Source organism: Heterodontus francisci, chromosome 32 (genome assembly GCF_036365525.1).
Source record: "Heterodontus francisci isolate sHetFra1 chromosome 32, sHetFra1.hap1, whole genome shotgun sequence".
NCBI classification, from domain to species: domain Eukaryota; kingdom Metazoa; phylum Chordata; class Chondrichthyes; order Heterodontiformes; family Heterodontidae; genus Heterodontus; species Heterodontus francisci.
Window position 1 is genome coordinate 59244921 of NC_090402.1, and position 16474 is coordinate 59261394.

A 16474-nucleotide genomic window follows, 5' to 3' on the forward strand; every position below is an offset into this window, starting at 1 on the left:
TCCAGCGCATTGGAAGAGCTCCTCTCCGCTCCCTGAAGGTAAGAGACTGGGCCTCGATCCTCGGGTCGATTTATAGGCTCCGCTGCCGGCGTTCTCCCCACAGGTCCACTCTGCTCCCAGAAGTTAAGAGGTATTCAGATACAAAGCCTTTTGTTTTGTCTTTTTGCTATCTTTGTAACATCTAGTCTTGACTGTTGGCGAGGTGTTAGTCATGGCTCAGTGGTTGTATTCTCATCTGAGTCAGTAGGTTGTGGATTCAAATCCATATCCAGAAACTGGAGCACAAAATCTAGGCTGATTTTGCAATGCAGCATTGAGTGGGTGCTGTACTGTCAGAGGTCCCGTCTTTCACGTGACACCTCATCTGCTCACTCATACAGATGCAAACAATTGCATAAAGTTATTTTGAAGAGTAGGGGTGTTCTCCCCAGTGCTGCCAATATTTATCACTCAACCAACATCACAAAAAAAGATTCTGCGGTCATAGCCACCTTTCTGTTTGTGGGACTTTGCTGTTTTCCTGCTGTATTTCCAACATTAAAAGAAGGACTTGCATTTATATAGCACATTTCATGACCCCAGTATGTTCCAAAGCATTTTACAGCCAATGAAGTACTTGTGAAGTGTCATCACTGTGGTAATGTAGGAAATACAGCAGATAATTTGCACACAGCAAGTTCCTACAAACAGCATTGTCATAATGAGCAGATCATCCATTTTACTGATGTTGATGAAGGGATAAATATTGACCAGGACACCAGAGATAACTCTCCTGCTCTTCTTTGAAATAGTGCCATGGGATCTTTTACATCTACTTGCAGGAGAATACAGGGCCTTAGTTTAACGTTCCATCAAACAAACAGTCAGCACCTCTGACCATGCAGCACTCCCTCAGCATTGCACCGGAGTGTCAACCTTGATTTTTGTTCTCAAGTCTTGGAGAAAACTTGAAGCCACAACCTTCTGACTCAGAGGTGAGTGTTACCCACTGAGTCACAGCTGCCAACAGCACTGAGTACACATCAAAAGAACGTAATTAGCTGTAAAACACTATGGGACATCCTGAAGTGGTGAAAGGCACTATACAAATACAAGTCTTTCATTAACAAAGGAGGAAAGGCCCAAAAATGGAACAGTCAGTAACAGAACATCAATCTCCTCTTATCTTTAGAGAAATCAAGGACTCGAACACTGTGTGTTTGATGCAAAGCTGATTTCTTTGACATGTATCCAGAATATTAAACTCCAACCAAGTTACAGGGATTATTAACATCAATGAAATAAACCCCAACTGTCAGAAAGAACATGGTTCAGTCCTGGATGTGATTTAACAGCAGCAATAACAGCAGAATCCAATCCCTGCAATCACTTGTGAACTCGCTGGTGCCTCAGCAGATGGGATGACTGAGTGAATCCCGTCCCACACTCGGAGCAGGTGAACGGCCTCTCCCCAGTGTGAACTCGCTGGTGTGTCAGCAAGTTGGATAATATAGTGAATCCCTTCCCACACACAGAGCAGGTGAATGGCCTCTCCTCAGTGTGAGTGCGCTGGTGTCTCAGCAGGTGGGATGACTGAGTGAATCCCTTCCCACACACAGAGCAGGTGAACGGCCTCTCCCCAGTGTGAACTCTGTGGTGTGTCAGCAGGGTGGATGACTGAGTGAATCCCTTCCCACACATGAAGCAGGTGAACGGCCTCTCCCCAGTGTGAGTGTGTTCATGTTTCATCAGATCATTTCTGCTTTTAAAGCTCTTCTCACAGTCAAAACATTTAAAAGGTCTCTTTTCAGAATGAATAAGTTGGTGTTCAGCGAGGTGGGATAACTGAGTAAATCCCTTCCTACACTCAGAACAGGTGAACGGTCTCTCCCCAGTGTGAACTCGTTGGTGTGTCAGCAGGTGGGATGACCGAGTGAATCCCTTCCCACATTCGGAGCAGGTGTACGGCCTCTCCCCAGTGTGAATGCGTTGGTGTTTCATCAGATCATCTTTGCGTTTAAAGCTCTTCTCACATTCAGAACATAAAAAACATCTATCAGAATTAACTCGTTGGTGTTTCAGCAGGTGGGATGACCGAGTGAATCCCTTCCCAACCTCAGAGCAGATGAACGGCCTCTCCCCACTGTGACTGCATTGGTGTGTCAGAAGATCCTTTTTGCTTTTAAAGCTCTTCTCACATTCAGAACATGCAAAACATCTCTCATCAGAGTGAACAAGTTGGTGTCTCAGAAGATGAGATGACTGAGTGAATCCCTTCCCACACACAGAACAGGCAAACGGCCTCTCCCCAGTGTGAATGCGCTGGTGTCTCAGTAGGAGTGATGACCGACTGAATCCCTTCCCACACCTAGTGCAGGTGAACGGCTTCTCCCCAGTGTGACTGCGTCGATGAACTTCCAGCCGAGATGGGTAATTGAATCCCTTGCCACAGTCCCCACATTTCCACGGTTTCTCCATGGTGTGGGTTTCCTTGTGTCTCTCCAGGTTGGATGATCAGTTGAAGCCTCATCTACACACAGAATACATGAATTGTACGGTGTTTTCAGGCTGTGTAACTGGTAAAAGCTCTTTCCACAGTCAGCGTACTGGAACACTCTCACTCGGGTGTGTGTGTCTCGGTGCTTTTCCAGTCACACTGATGTTTGAAATCTTTTTCCACAAACAGAACAGACAAACATTTCTCCTTCCACATTCAAAGGCTGATGATATTCAGGTCCTGATGAATTGAGTCACTCTGTCAGATCTTGAGTTTCCCGTCTGTAAATCCTCCCCTCTAGTACCCTGTTGTCATGCTCGGCACCCGCCTGCCAAGAATGAGCCACATTAATTTTGTCATGAACATTGATTTTAAACTGTTACTAGAGTGAAGAAAGGACTTGTTAAACAGATCAGCTGTGGCTGGAAAAGACATTTGAATATTAACAGACACTGCTTGGAAGGACAAAGGGCCATTCCCCCATAATGGACCTTGATCACCAGGTATTGTGTGTAAGAGGAGTATTCCAGAGACTGTTAAGGTGATACAATCCAAGACGTGATCAGACCAGTTAGTCACATGACCTGCTTGGCAACCTGGGTTTTTCTGAATTGTACAGTTTGAGCTCAGTGTGTCTGTTTGCTCCTGGACTGAGACGATCTCTCCTGTCTGCTCCCATCTCTTTCTCACAAGCCTCTGAATCCACTGAAGACACATGAACCCCAAGAGAGAAAAATCTCCTACATCGAACAAGGTTTAAGAAGAATACTGGGCCCCAAAGAAAAGCAAGATTTACCTACAATCAAGGACTCTACAGTGAACTCAAAGAACCGTAACAAAAACTTTTCAGATATTGCCTGAAACTTTTCCACTTTTTTTTTTTCTTCTGCTCTTTTCTGTCTCTAGTTGCATGTGTTTATCACATATGCATGCTAGCGTGGGCGAGTCATGTATCCAAAGGCATCAACCGAATCAGAGTTTAAGTTTAATAAATTTAAATCTTTCTTCTTTAAACATAAGAAAACCTGTTTGTGCTGGATTTTTTGCCTTATTATTGGAAAGCAGTGAACAAGGACTCACCAAGGGGGAGCTAAAAACACTATGTGTTTATAGTTAAACCGTATTACAGTAAGACCAGGTGAAGGCTGAAAGGGAACCCTAGACCTCTTTCTCATCTGGTCATAACACTGTAAAAAGAATGTTCAAAAGCCACCATTGTCAGTACAGGATAGAAATTCAGAACAGAATATTCTAGTTTCTGTAGAACATTCTTTCCTCTCTTGTTCCCCCAAACATGTGGTCCATTCAAACTAAAAGAAACCAAAATATGCAAGAAAGTCACAACAAAAGCAAAGGGAATCTTCCCAACTAAACCAGAATATTATTACCAGTGTCTATGAGACACTCTGTACCCTGAGGTGCCCACCGGTCATGAACGTTATCAAGCATGCTCCATCTCTAGAGCCACCCAAGCACGGACAAGACCACGGAAGAGAAGTCGACAGCCAGAGTGACACCCTCACTCCCAACATGGTCCCTGCACATCCTAGTCCCAGACATTGATGTTTTAACTAGGCACAAGAACAGGTCCAGGAGAAGATCCTCCGACTTATCCACCCCACCTCCCCCCCTCTACATCGAACGACCAAAGATTAGGGGAGTGGGGCTAAAGTGTAACTAAGGCTTTTGATAAGGTCCCACATGGCAGACTGCTCATGAAGGTAAAAGCGGAAAAGTGGATCCAAAATTGGCTCAGAGGTAGGAAGCAAAGGGTAATGGTTGAGGGGTGTTTTTGTGACTGGAAGGATGTTTTTAGTGGTGTTCCACAAGGCTCAGTACTGGGTCCCTTGCTTTTTGTGGTTTATATCAAGGAGTTGAACTTGAATGAAGGGGGTATGATTAAGAAGTTTGCAGCTGATCAAAAAATGACTCTGTGGTTGACAGTGAAGAAGAAAGCTGTACTGCAGGAAGATAGCAATGGACTAGTCAGGTGGGCAGAAAATGTTAAATGGAATTCAGCCGGAGAAGTGTGTGGTAATGCATTTGGGGAAAGCAAAAAAGGCAAGGGAATACACGGTAAATAGTAGGATACTGAGAAATGTAGAGGAAGAAAAGGACCTTGAAGTGCATGTCCACAGATCCCTGAAGGTGACTGTGCACAGGTAGATAAGGTGGTCAAGAAGGGTTAGGGTTAGGGGATACTTGCCTTTATTAGCCGGGGCACATAGTACAAAAGCAGGGAGGTTATGCTGGAACTGTATAAAACACTGGTTATGCCACAGCTGGAGTACTGCAGTTCTGGTCACCACAATATAGGAAATATGTGATTATACTAGAAAGGGTACAGAGGAGATTTATGAGGATGTTGCCTGGACTGAAGAATTTTTAGTGACGAGGATAGATTGAATAGGTGAGGGTTATTTTCTTTGGAACAGAGGAGGTTGAGGGTAGACTTAATTGTATAAAATTATGAGGGGTCCGGATACAGTGGATAGGAAGGACCTATTCCCCTTGGTTGAGGGGTCCATAACCGGGGGCATAGATTTAGAGTAAGAGGTAGGAGGTATAAAGGGGATTCGAGGGGGGGATCCGGAACTCACTGCCTGGGAGGGTGGTAGAGGCAGAAACCCTCATAACATTTTAAAAAAATACTTGGATATGTACTTGAACTGCTCTAACCTATAAGGCTACAGATCAAGAGCTGGAAAGTGGGATTAGGCTGGATGGCTTCTTTTCGGCCGGCATGGACACAATGGGCTCCTTCCATGCTGTGCATTTCTATGATGCTAAGTTGAGGAGCAGTTCCTTCGAGTAACTATACAGGGACTGCAGCCTCTCATACTGAATATATCCATGGCCCATGGACTCTAGGCTGTTATTCCACCGTCTGTCTCTGCCACCTGCACTGGACATGCTCAGAGCACAGCCCGATCCCGCGCCGGCACACTGGGCTCCTGTAGTCATTGATAGGGGACTTACTTGCCCAGGACTCCCTGCAGGTCATTAGTCAGCCACTGAAAACTCTAATTGTTGAATGGATGACTGTTTTTGTGTAATCCCATGGAGATTGGGGCTGGAGAGGCAATGAATGAAATTATTAAATAAATTATACAGAAAACAGAGTGCCCGGGCCATCAACTATGGTGAGAAGTACAATGGGACTTCAGTTCATTACCTACATTTGGACTTTGGAATTAGAGGGATATTTTCGCAATTTGCAGATGACACCAAATTGGGTGGTAGAACTAATAATGTGGAGGACTGCACTGAAATCCAGGAAGACAAACAGGCTGGCAGACTGGACAGATAAATGGAAAAGAAATTCAACATAGTGAAATGTGAGCTTTTGGGAGGAGGAATAAGAATTAGAATGTAAGAAATTAAATGGAGCAGACAGCAAAGAGAGCCACATAAATCACTAAAAGGAGCAACACCAGCCGACAAGAGAGCAAAGAAAGAGTTGATGTTCTTTTCTAGAGAAATACACTGCAACAGCAGGGAGGGAGTGTTAAATTTATAGAGAACCTCGTTTAGAAGAACCGAGAGTAGTTTTGGTCTGCATATTAAAAAAAGGACATTGAAGCAGTGAATAAAATGCAGAATAGATTTACAAAGATGTCACCAGAGAGGATGTTACTGTCCAGCAAGATTGAGCAGGCTGGAGCTCCTTTCTCTGGAAAAGAGAAGACTAGGAGAAGATCTGATAGAGGTCTTTAAAATTATCAGCAAGTCAGAACAAGCGGGCAGCAATATAAGACAGACATTAACAGGTCAAATAGAGAACTTAAGAGGAATTTTTCTACTCAGAGAGTGGTGAGAATGTGGAACTTGCTGCCAAGTGGAGTGGGTTGAAGCAGATAGCAATGTGTTTAAGGAGAGGCTTAATACATTTATGAGGGAGAAGGGAATAGAGGGACGTAGGGTGGGATGAGGTAATTAGATTGGGAGGAGGCTCATGTGGATTATGAACACCAACAAAGACTAGTGGGGCTGTAATTCTGTGCATATACAGCAGGGGTGGGTTAATCTTTAAACTGACATGCCCAGGAATGGATTAATGCTCAGGTTTACATGGCCCAGGAGTGGATTACCTGGCCCAGGGATGGATTAATGCTCAGGTTTACATGGCCCAGGAGTGGATTAATGCTCAGATTTACTGGGCCCAGGGGTGGATTACCTGGCCCAGGGATGGATTAATGCTCAGGTCTATAGGACCCAGGGCTGTATTAATGCTCAAGCTTACAGGGTCTGTGGTGGATTAATGAAAAGGTCTCAGTCTATGTTTTAGACTATGCCCACTAGTTCTGGATTCCCCAACCAACGGAAATAGTTTCTCTCCATTTACCCCATCAGTTCCACTTAATAGCTTGAAAACTTTGATGAAATCACCCCTTAATCTTCTAAATTCGAGGACTACAACTTTCAGTGAGCTGATGCATTCTGGCAGAAGGGATAGGGAGAGGCAATATATACTTAATGACAGTTATAAACAGTGTGCAGGGACAGAGGGACCTGGGGATTCATGTTCATAGATCTTTGAAGGTGGCAGGGCATACTGAGAGTGTAGCTGGCAAAGTATTTGGGATCTTGGGCCTCATAAATCATGGTTTTGAATGCAGAAGCAGGGAAGTTATGCTGAACCTTTATAAAATTCTGGTTAAGCCCCAACTAGAGTACTGGTCTGGTCACCACACTCTAGGAAGGATATGAAGGTCCTTGCGAGGGTGCAGTGTGGAGAAGCTGGGGTGTTTCTCCTTGGCACAAAGGAGATTGAGGGGATATCTGACCGAGGTGTTCAAAATTAGAAAAAGTAACCAATGAAAAGCTGTTCCCATTAGCTGATTGGACAAGGACTAGGGGACATAGATTATGGTTTTGGGCAGCAGATACAAGAGGGATGTGAGGAAGAACATATTTTACACAGTGAGTGGTAATAATCTGGAATTCCCAGCCGATGAGGATGGTGGAAGCAGAGACAATGATTTCAAAAGGAAATTGGACGGGCAGTTGAGGGAAATAAACCTGCAGGACTACAGGAATAAAGTCGTGGAATGGAATTGACTGGATTGCCCTACAGAGAGCTGGTATGGAATCAAAAAGCTGAATGGCCTCTTTCTGTGCCATAACGACTCTGACTCATTTCTGTAATCTCTCCTCGTAATTTAACCCTTGGAGTCCAGATATCATTCAGGTAAATCTACGCTGTACTTCCTCCGAGGTTAATATATCCTTCCCAAGGTGTGATGCCCAGAACTGAACACAGTACTCCAGGTGTGGTCTAACCAGGGCTTTGTGTATCTCGGTGCTTTTCCAGTCACACTGATACAAAAATCTTTTCCCACAGACAGAACAAACCTTTTGCCTTCCACATGAAAAGGCTGATGATATTCAGGTCCTGATAAATCGAGTGACTTTGTCTGATCTTGATGTGTTGTTTGGTTTGAGTTTCCCATCTGCAAATCCTCCCTTTCCAATACCTGTAAAAGGAGGTTACAAAAGTGACCACTGGTAGTTCAGCATAGAAATTCAGAAGAGACAAACACTTCTCTTGGTTTGAGTTTGCTGTGCGTAAATCCTCCCATTCTAAGCCCCTGTAAAAGGAGTTTACAAAAGCCATCACTGTCAGTCCAGGATAGAAATTCACAACATTCTCTCCTCCTGCTTCCTGGCCCAGGATGGCCGCACATGCGCCCTGCTGCACATCGGCCCCGAGAAAAATGACAGCAAGTCGAGGGACGTCCTCGTGGGATGTTCCTGGACCTGGCCAAAGTGGCCATCAACAGGTCCAGGCAGCGGGCAGTTGAGGTGGTCATCTAGGCAGACTATCTGCCTCTCTTCTGTGGCTACGTCTGTGCCTGGGTGTCCCTGGAGAGAGAGCACACAGTGTCGCCAGTACACTTGAGGCCATCCGCGACCAGTGGGCAACAGAGCGGAGTGTATCATGACCACGAGGAATGACATTTTAGTTTTTATTACCACGTTACTAGTGCCCCTCCCTTAAGTTACTGATGCAACAAAAAAGCTCTGCACAGGTGATCATGGATCAACTTCCACATCACACACCCACCCCAATACAAACTGGTTCTTAATTGGTCCATATGTGTTTCTCGATTCCGTTCTGTGAACGCCTGCAGTAAAACAAAAGCAAAATACTGCAGATGCTGGAAATCTGAAATAAAAGGAGAAAATGCTGGAAATACTCAGCAGGTCAGACAGCATCTGGGGAGAGAGAAATAGAGTTAACGTGCCAGGCACATCAAGCAGCCACAGTCTGGAACTCGGAGTGGACGAAGGAGGAAGAATGAGGAGAGGCAATATCGTCCAACACTCACAGCAACCTACAATCCACCTACATTACTGGGATAGGGAGACAGAGTTTAGAAACACTCACCAACACGACTCCAGTAAAACATCCCAGGAGGAAAAGGGGGAGCAGTGTGTGTACCTGCCCTGATATCCCCCTCCCCAGGCCTGTCAGTCAAACCCCCCCACTCCTCCCAGTCCACAGCTCAGCCTAGCAGCTTCCTGCACCTTGAGCCAGCCCTGCCCCGGTCTGGCCCAGTCCAAGGGGAGTCTTTGTGGAGCCGGGGAGGGGGGGAACTCCTGCCCTGTGCTGTGTCCCAAATGGTTCCTCCCCCAGGCCCCTTTATAACTGAGCTAAGTTTCCTTTAAAGTTTTGTCCTTTGATATTAGTTTATTGATCTTTAGTTCCTCCAAAAGAGCTGCAAAGCTGGCGGCCGTTAACCCCGGAACTGTTACCGGGAGAAGCCCCACTCGGTACAAACACGGGACTGGGAGCTTCTTATTGGGGTTGTTGAGGCCTACACCGAGTGTGACTGAACACTCTCCGCCCACCGCCACTTCCTGGCTGCAGATGCGACACATTAGCGTCTGTCCAGCACGTCACTCGTAAGGCGCATGCTCCAAACGCTGTTGCACACTACGCATGCACTAAACACATGCTCCCGCCCCGCGACCTCTCATCTGACAGTTCACAATGCCCGGGTGATTGACGGCAGGTCCCGACTAATCGCAAGAGGGGGCGGGACTGCAGCATTCGTGCGACACCACCCACGCCTTGCCGGCAGCCCCGCCCCTCGCTCGTTCCGATTGGTTGGAGGACCCACCATCCGCACGGTCTTCCAGCCCCATACCTTCTCTTCCTATTGGTCCAGAACTGCCGTCAATCAGCCGGGCGGTATGCGCTGAGCATGCGCAGCCGTCAAAGGTTGAGGGAGAGAGCGCGGTTCCAGTGGGTGAGAGGAAGGTGGGTTAATAAAGCCTACAGCTCGCAGGCTGCAGATACACCGGGTGCGGGACCAGGAGATAATCTAAACAGCGAGATCACAACAAACAACAAGATGAACCCCCAAATAAAAGCAAAATACTGCGGATGCTGGAAATCTGAAACAAAAACAAGAAATGCTGGATTCACTCAGCAGGTCTGGCAGCATCTGTGGAAAGAGAAGCAGAGTTAACGTTTCGGGTCAGTGACCCTTCTTCGGAACTTCGCAAGATGAACCCCCAGCCGCGGCTTCCACCGCTTCCCTCTGGTTCGAATCTCAACAAAGAGCCGAAACTGTCCCAAAATCCAGGAGAGGCAGGGAGCGTCTCTAAATGGGGGCGAAAAGACGACTGGTTAGGGAGCATCTGCTAATGGAGAAGAGGGATCCAGGCAGGGGGCGTTTCTGAATAGAGGAGAAATAGAGACTCGTCAGGGAGAGTCTGTAAATGGGGAAGAAACGGGGACTGGTTAGGGTGCATCTGTAAATGATGATTGATCGGGGAGCGTCTGTAAATGGATGAGAAATGGGCTTTATCACCACCCTGCTTCCCTCAATCCTGCTGGAACTGTGAGTGTTCCATAAAAAGTAGCATTGTCTGTTCTGAATTTCTATCCTGTACTGACAGTGATAACTTTTATAAACTCCTGTTACAGGGTATTGGAAGGGAAGGGTTTACGGACAGGAAACTCAAGCCGATGATCATATCAAGATCTGACAGTCACCTGATTCTCTGAATATCGTCAACCTTTGAATGTGGAAGGAGAAATGTTTGTCTGTTCTGTCTGTGGGAAAAGATTTCAAACATCAGTGTGACTGGAAAAGCAGTGAGACGCACACCCAAGTGAGAGTGTTCCAGTGCACTGACTGTGGAAAGAGCTTTAACCAGTTACACCGCCTGAAAATACATTGCACCATTCATAGTGGGGAGAAACTGTACACTTGTTCCGTGTGTGGACGATCGTTCAACATGGAGAGACACGAGAACACCCACACCATGGAGAAATTGTGGGAAGGGATTCAATTACCCATCCAAGCTGGAAACTCATCAGCGCAGTCACACTGGGGAGAGGCCGTTCACCTGCTCCGTGTGTGGAAAAGGTTTCATTCGGTTGCAACACCAGCTGATACACCACCATGTTCACACTAATAAGAGACCTTTTTAATGTTCTGACTGTGAGAAGAACTTTAAAAGCAGAAACAATCTTGCTTTTGAATGCCTCCCATTTGTTTGCCACTAATTTTCCTCATGATTTTGAACACCTCTATCAAATCTCCTCTCAACCTTGGCTTCTCTAAGGAGAAAACTCCATCTTCCCTCTGTCAATCTGTCCTCGTAACAGAAGGTCGTCATCCCTGGAGTCATTCTCGTAAATCTTTTCTGTACTCCTTAAAGTGCGGTGTTCAGAATTGGACACAATATTCCAGTTGAAGCCAAATTAGTGTTTAATAAAGGTTGACCACAACTTCCTTGCTTTTGTACTTTTAAGTCTCTGTGTTTAAAGCCCAGGAACCAATATACCTTTTTAACCACTTTCTCAACCTGCCCTGCAACCTTCAATGATTTGTGGACATATACTCAGAGGTTCCACTGTTCCTGTGCCCCCTTTAGAATTGTACCCTTCATATTGACTCTTCCAAAATGTATCACTTCATACCTCTCTTGCGTGTCCGCCAACCTGTGTCGTTTTGAAGTCTATCACTAGCAACAAAGAACAAAGAACAGTACAGCACAGGAACAGGCCATTCGGCCCTCCAAGCTTGCGCCGATCTTGATGCCTGCCTAAACTAAAACCTTCTGCACTTCCGGGGACCGTATCCCTCTTTTCCCATCCTATTCATGTATTTGTCAAGATGCCTCTTAAACGTCGCTATCGTACCTGCTTCCACCACCTCCCCCGGCAGCAAGTTCCAGGCACTCACCACCCTCTATGTAAAAAACTTGCCTCGCACATCCCCTCTAAACTTTGCCACTCTCACCTTAAACCTACGTCCCCCAGTAACTGACTCTTCCACCCTGGGAAAAAGCTTCTGACTATCCACTCTGTCCGTGCCGCTCATAACTTTGTAAACCTCTATCATGTCACCCCTCCACCTCCGTCGTTCCAGTGAAAACAATCTGAGTTTATCCAACCTCTCCTCATAGCTCATGCCTTCCAGACCAGACAACATCCTGGTAAACATCTTCTGTACCCTCTCCAAAGCCTCCACGTCCTGGTAGTGTGGTGACCAGAATTTCACACAATATTCTAAGGGTGGCCCAACTAAAGTTCTGTACAGCTGCAGCATGACTTGCCAATTTTTATACTCTATGCCCTGACCGATGAAGGCAAGCATGCCGTATGCTTTCTTGACTACCTTATCCACCTGCGTTGCCACTTTCAGTGACCTATGGACCTGTACGCCCAGCTCTCTCTGCCTGTCAATACTCCTAAGGGTTCTGTCATTTACTGTATACCTCCCACCTGCATTAGACCTTCCAAAATGCATTACCTCACATTTGTCCGGATTAAACTCCATCTGCCATTTCTCCGCCCAAGTCTCCAACCGATCTATGTCCTGCTGTATCCTCTGACAATCCACATCACTATCCGCAACTCCACCAACCTTTGTGTCGTCCGCAAACTTACTAATAAGACCAGCTACATTTTCCTCCAAATCATTTATATATACCACAAAGAGCAAAGGTCCCAGCAGTGATCCCTGCGGAACACCACTAGTCACATCCCTCCATTCAGAAAAGCACCCTTCCACTGCTACCCTCTGTCTTCTGTGACTGAGCCAGTTCTGTATCCATCTTGCCAGCTTACCTCTGATCCCGTTTGACTTCACCTTTTGTACCAGTCTGCCATGAGGGACCTTGTCAAAGGCTTGACTGAAGTCTATCTAGATAACATCCACTGCCCTTCCTTCATCAATCATCTTTGTCCTTTCCTCAAAAAACTCAATCAAATTAGTGAGACACGACCTCCCCTTCACAAAACCATGCTGCCTCTCACTAATAAGTTCGTTTGTTTCCAAATGGGAGTAAATCCTGTCCCAAAGAATCCTCTCTAATAATTTCCCTACCACTGACGTGAGGCTCACCGGCCGATAATTTCCTGGATTATCCTTGCTAGCCTTCTTAAACAAAGGAACAACATCGGCTATTCTCCAGTCCTCTGGGACCTCGCCTGTACCCAATGAGGATGCAAAGATTTCTGTCAAGGCCCCAGCAATTTCTTCCCTTTCCTCCCTCAGTATTCTGGGGTAGATCCCATCAGGCCCTGGGGACTTATCTACCTTAATGCTTTGCAAGACACCCAACAACTCCTCCTTTTTGATAATGAGATGACTGAGACTATGTACACTCCCTTCCCTGGGCTCATCATCCACCAAGTCCTTCTCTTTGGTGAATATTGATGCAAAGTACACATTTAGTACCTCGCCCATTTCCTCTGGCTCCATGCATAGATTCCCTTCTCTGTCCTTGAGTGGACCAACCCTTTCCCTAGTTACCCTCTTGCTCTTTATATATGGATAAAAAGCCTTGGGATTATCCTTAATCCTGTTTGCCACTGACTTTTCATGACCCCTTTTAGCCCCCCTGACTCCTTGCTTAAGTTCCTTCCTACTGTCTTTATATTCCTCAAGGGATTCGTCTGTTCCCAGCCTTCCAGCCCTTACGAATGCTTCCTTTTTCTTTTTGACTAGGCTCACAATATCCCGCGTTATCCAAGGTTCCTGAAACTTGCCAAACTTATCCTTCTTCCTCACAGGAACATGCTGGTCCTGGATTCCAATCAACTGACATTTGAAAGACTCCCACATGTCACATGTTGATTTACCCTCAAACAGCCGCCCCCAATCTAAATTCTTCAGTTCCTGCCTAATATTGTTATAATTAGCCTTCCCCCAATTTAGCACCTTCACCCGAGGACTACTCTTATCCTTCTCCACAAGTACCTTAAAACTTATAGAATTATGGTCACTGTTCCCGAAATACTCCCCTTCTGAAACTTCGACCACTTGGCCGGGCTCATTCCCCAATACCATGTCCAGTATGGCCCCATCCCTAGTTGGACTATCTACATATTGTTTGAAGAAGCCCTCCTGGATGCTGCTTACAAATTCTGCCCCATCCAAGCCCCCAGCACTAAGTGAGTCCCAGTCAATATAGGGGAAGTTAAAATCACCCACCACTACAACCCTGTTACCTTGACATCTTTCCAAAATCTGTCTACATATCTGCTCCTCTACCTCCCGCTGGCTGTTGGGAGGCCTGTAGTAAATCTCCAACATCGTGACTGCACCCTTCCTATTCCTGAGCTCCACCCATATTGCCTCACTGCACGACCTCTCCGAAGTGTCCTCCTGCAGTACAGCTGTGATATTCTTCTTAACCAGTAATGCAACTCCCCCACCCCTTTTATATCCCCCTCTATCCTGCCTGAAGCTTCTAAATCCTGGAACATTTAGCTGCCAATCCTGTCCTTCCCTCAACCAAGTCTCTGTAATAGCAACAACATCATATTTCCAAGTACTAATCCAAGCACTAAGTTCATCTGCCTTACCTGTTTTTTTTTTATTTCCAAAATATACTTTATTCATAAAAATGTGTAAAAATTACATTGCCAAACAGTTTCCAAACAGCACCAAAAAATACAAACATTGCAAGGGAGATCAGTTTCCTTCAATACTGTCATGAGTTTCTTCCCAACCCTTCCGTTTCACAATTGTCATGTCAATTACAGTTTTACATTTACAGCAATTCAGAATATTAACGATACAGTTCGAGGGGTTTCCCATGGATCCAGCCCCTCAGTCTAGCTTGGTGGGGGAACCTTACACTGTGGTCTTTCCCCATTGAGCCTTTGCTGCGGCTGCCCCAAGCTTTAGTGCGTCCCTCAGCACGTAGTCCTGGACCTTGGAATGTGCCAGTCTGCAACATTCGGTGGTGGACAACTCTTTGCGCTGGAAGACCAGCAAGTTTCGGGCAGACCAAAGGGCGTCTTTCACCGAATTGATAGTCCTCCAGCAGCAGTTGATGTTTGTCTCGGTGTGCGTCCCTGGGAACAGCCCGTAGAGCACAGACTCCTGTGTTACAGAGCTGCTTGGGATGAACCTTGACAAAAACCACTGCATCTCTTGCCTTACCTGTTATACTTCTCGCATTGAAACAAATGCACTTCAGACCACCAGTCCCACTGTGCTCCGCAACATCACCCTGCCTGCTCTTCCTCTTAGTCTTACTGGCCTTATTTACTAGTTCCCCCTCATTTATTTCACTTGCTGTCCTACTGCTGTGGTTCCCATCCCCCTGCCACACTAGTTTAAACCGTCCCGAGTGATGCTAGCAAACCTCGCAGCCAGGATATTTGTGCCCTTCCAGTTTAGATGCAACCCGTCCTTCATGTACAGGTCCCACCTGTCCGTGAAGAGATCCCAATGGTCCAGATATCTGAACCCTTCCCTTCTATACCAGCTGTTCAGCCACGCGTTTAGCTGCACTATCTTCATATTTCTAGCCTCACTGGCACCTGGCACAGGGAGTAATCCCGAGATTACAACCCGAGAGGTCCTGTCTTTTAACTTTCGACCTAACTCCCTAAACTCCCCCTGCAGGACCTCGTCACTCTTCCTGCCTATGTCGCTGGTACCGATGTGTACCACAACCTCTGGCTGTTCACCCTCCCTCTTCAGAATGCCCCCTGTCCGTTCAGAGACATCCTTGACCCTGGCACCAGGGAGGCAACATACCATCCTGGAGTCTCTTTCACGTCCAGAGAAGCGCCTATCTGTGCCCCTGATTATAGAGTCCCCTATAACTATTGCTCTTCTGCACTTTGTCCCTCCCTGCTGAACAACAGTTCCGGCCTTGGTGCCACTGCTCTGGCTGCTGCTGTTTTCCCCTGATAGGCCATCCCCCCCAACAGTATCCAAAACGGTATACTTGTTAGAGAGGGGGATAGCCACAGGGGATTCCTGCACTGACTGCCTGCACCTTCTAGTGGCCACCCATCTATCTGCCTGCACCTTGTGTATAACCACTTCTCTAAAACTCCTGTCTATGATGCTTTCTGCCACCTGCATGCTCCTAAGTGCATCCAGTTGCCGCTCCAACCGATCCATGCGGTCTGTGAGGAGCTGCAGCTGGGTACACTTCCTGCAGATGCAGTCGCCCGGAACGCTGGAAGCGTAACGGACCTCCCACATCTCACAGGTGAAGCACTTCACCCCTCTAACTGACATTTCTAGCACTAATTAATAAACTAATTTAATATCCTCCTCACAGTTCACAATGCTTCCAAGTTTTATGTGATCTGTGAAATTGGGCCCTTACGCCCAAGTCTAGGTCATTAATATATATCAAGAAAAGCAAAGGTCCTATTTTGGGCCCCTGTGGGATAGCCACTGTGTGTCTTCCTCCAGTCTGAAAAATAACCGTTCACCACTACTCTCTGTTTCCTGTCACTCAGCCAACTTCGTAGCCATGCTGCCACTGTTCCTTTTATTCATGGGCTTCTACTTTTCTGGCAAATCTATTATGTGGGACTTTTAAAAATACCTTTTGCAGGTCCATATGAACCACATCAACGGCATCAAAAACAATCAAGTTCATCAAACATGATTTCCCTTTACCAAATCTGTGCTGTGTTTCCTTAATTAACCCACATTTTTCCAAGTCACTGTTAACTGTGTCCCAGATTATTGTGTTCCCACCGCTGAGATTGAA

General features: G+C 46.3%; 1 protein-coding gene across 1 annotated transcript; it reads right to left on the reverse strand.

Moving 5' to 3' along the window:
• Positions 1–1198: 1198 nt before the first annotated feature.
• Positions 1199–9369, reverse strand: LOC137347845 (zinc finger protein 3-like). Its single transcript, XM_068012898.1, has 3 exons — positions 8868–9369; positions 7832–7953; positions 1199–2804 (listed from the first exon to the last, which is right to left on the reverse strand). The coding sequence occupies exon 3, from the start codon at positions 2455–2457 to the stop codon at positions 1366–1368; it is 1092 nt and encodes a 363-aa protein (XP_067868999.1). The 5' UTR covers positions 2458–2804; positions 7832–7953; positions 8868–9369; the 3' UTR covers positions 1199–1365.
• Positions 9370–16474: the final 7105 nt, after the last annotated feature.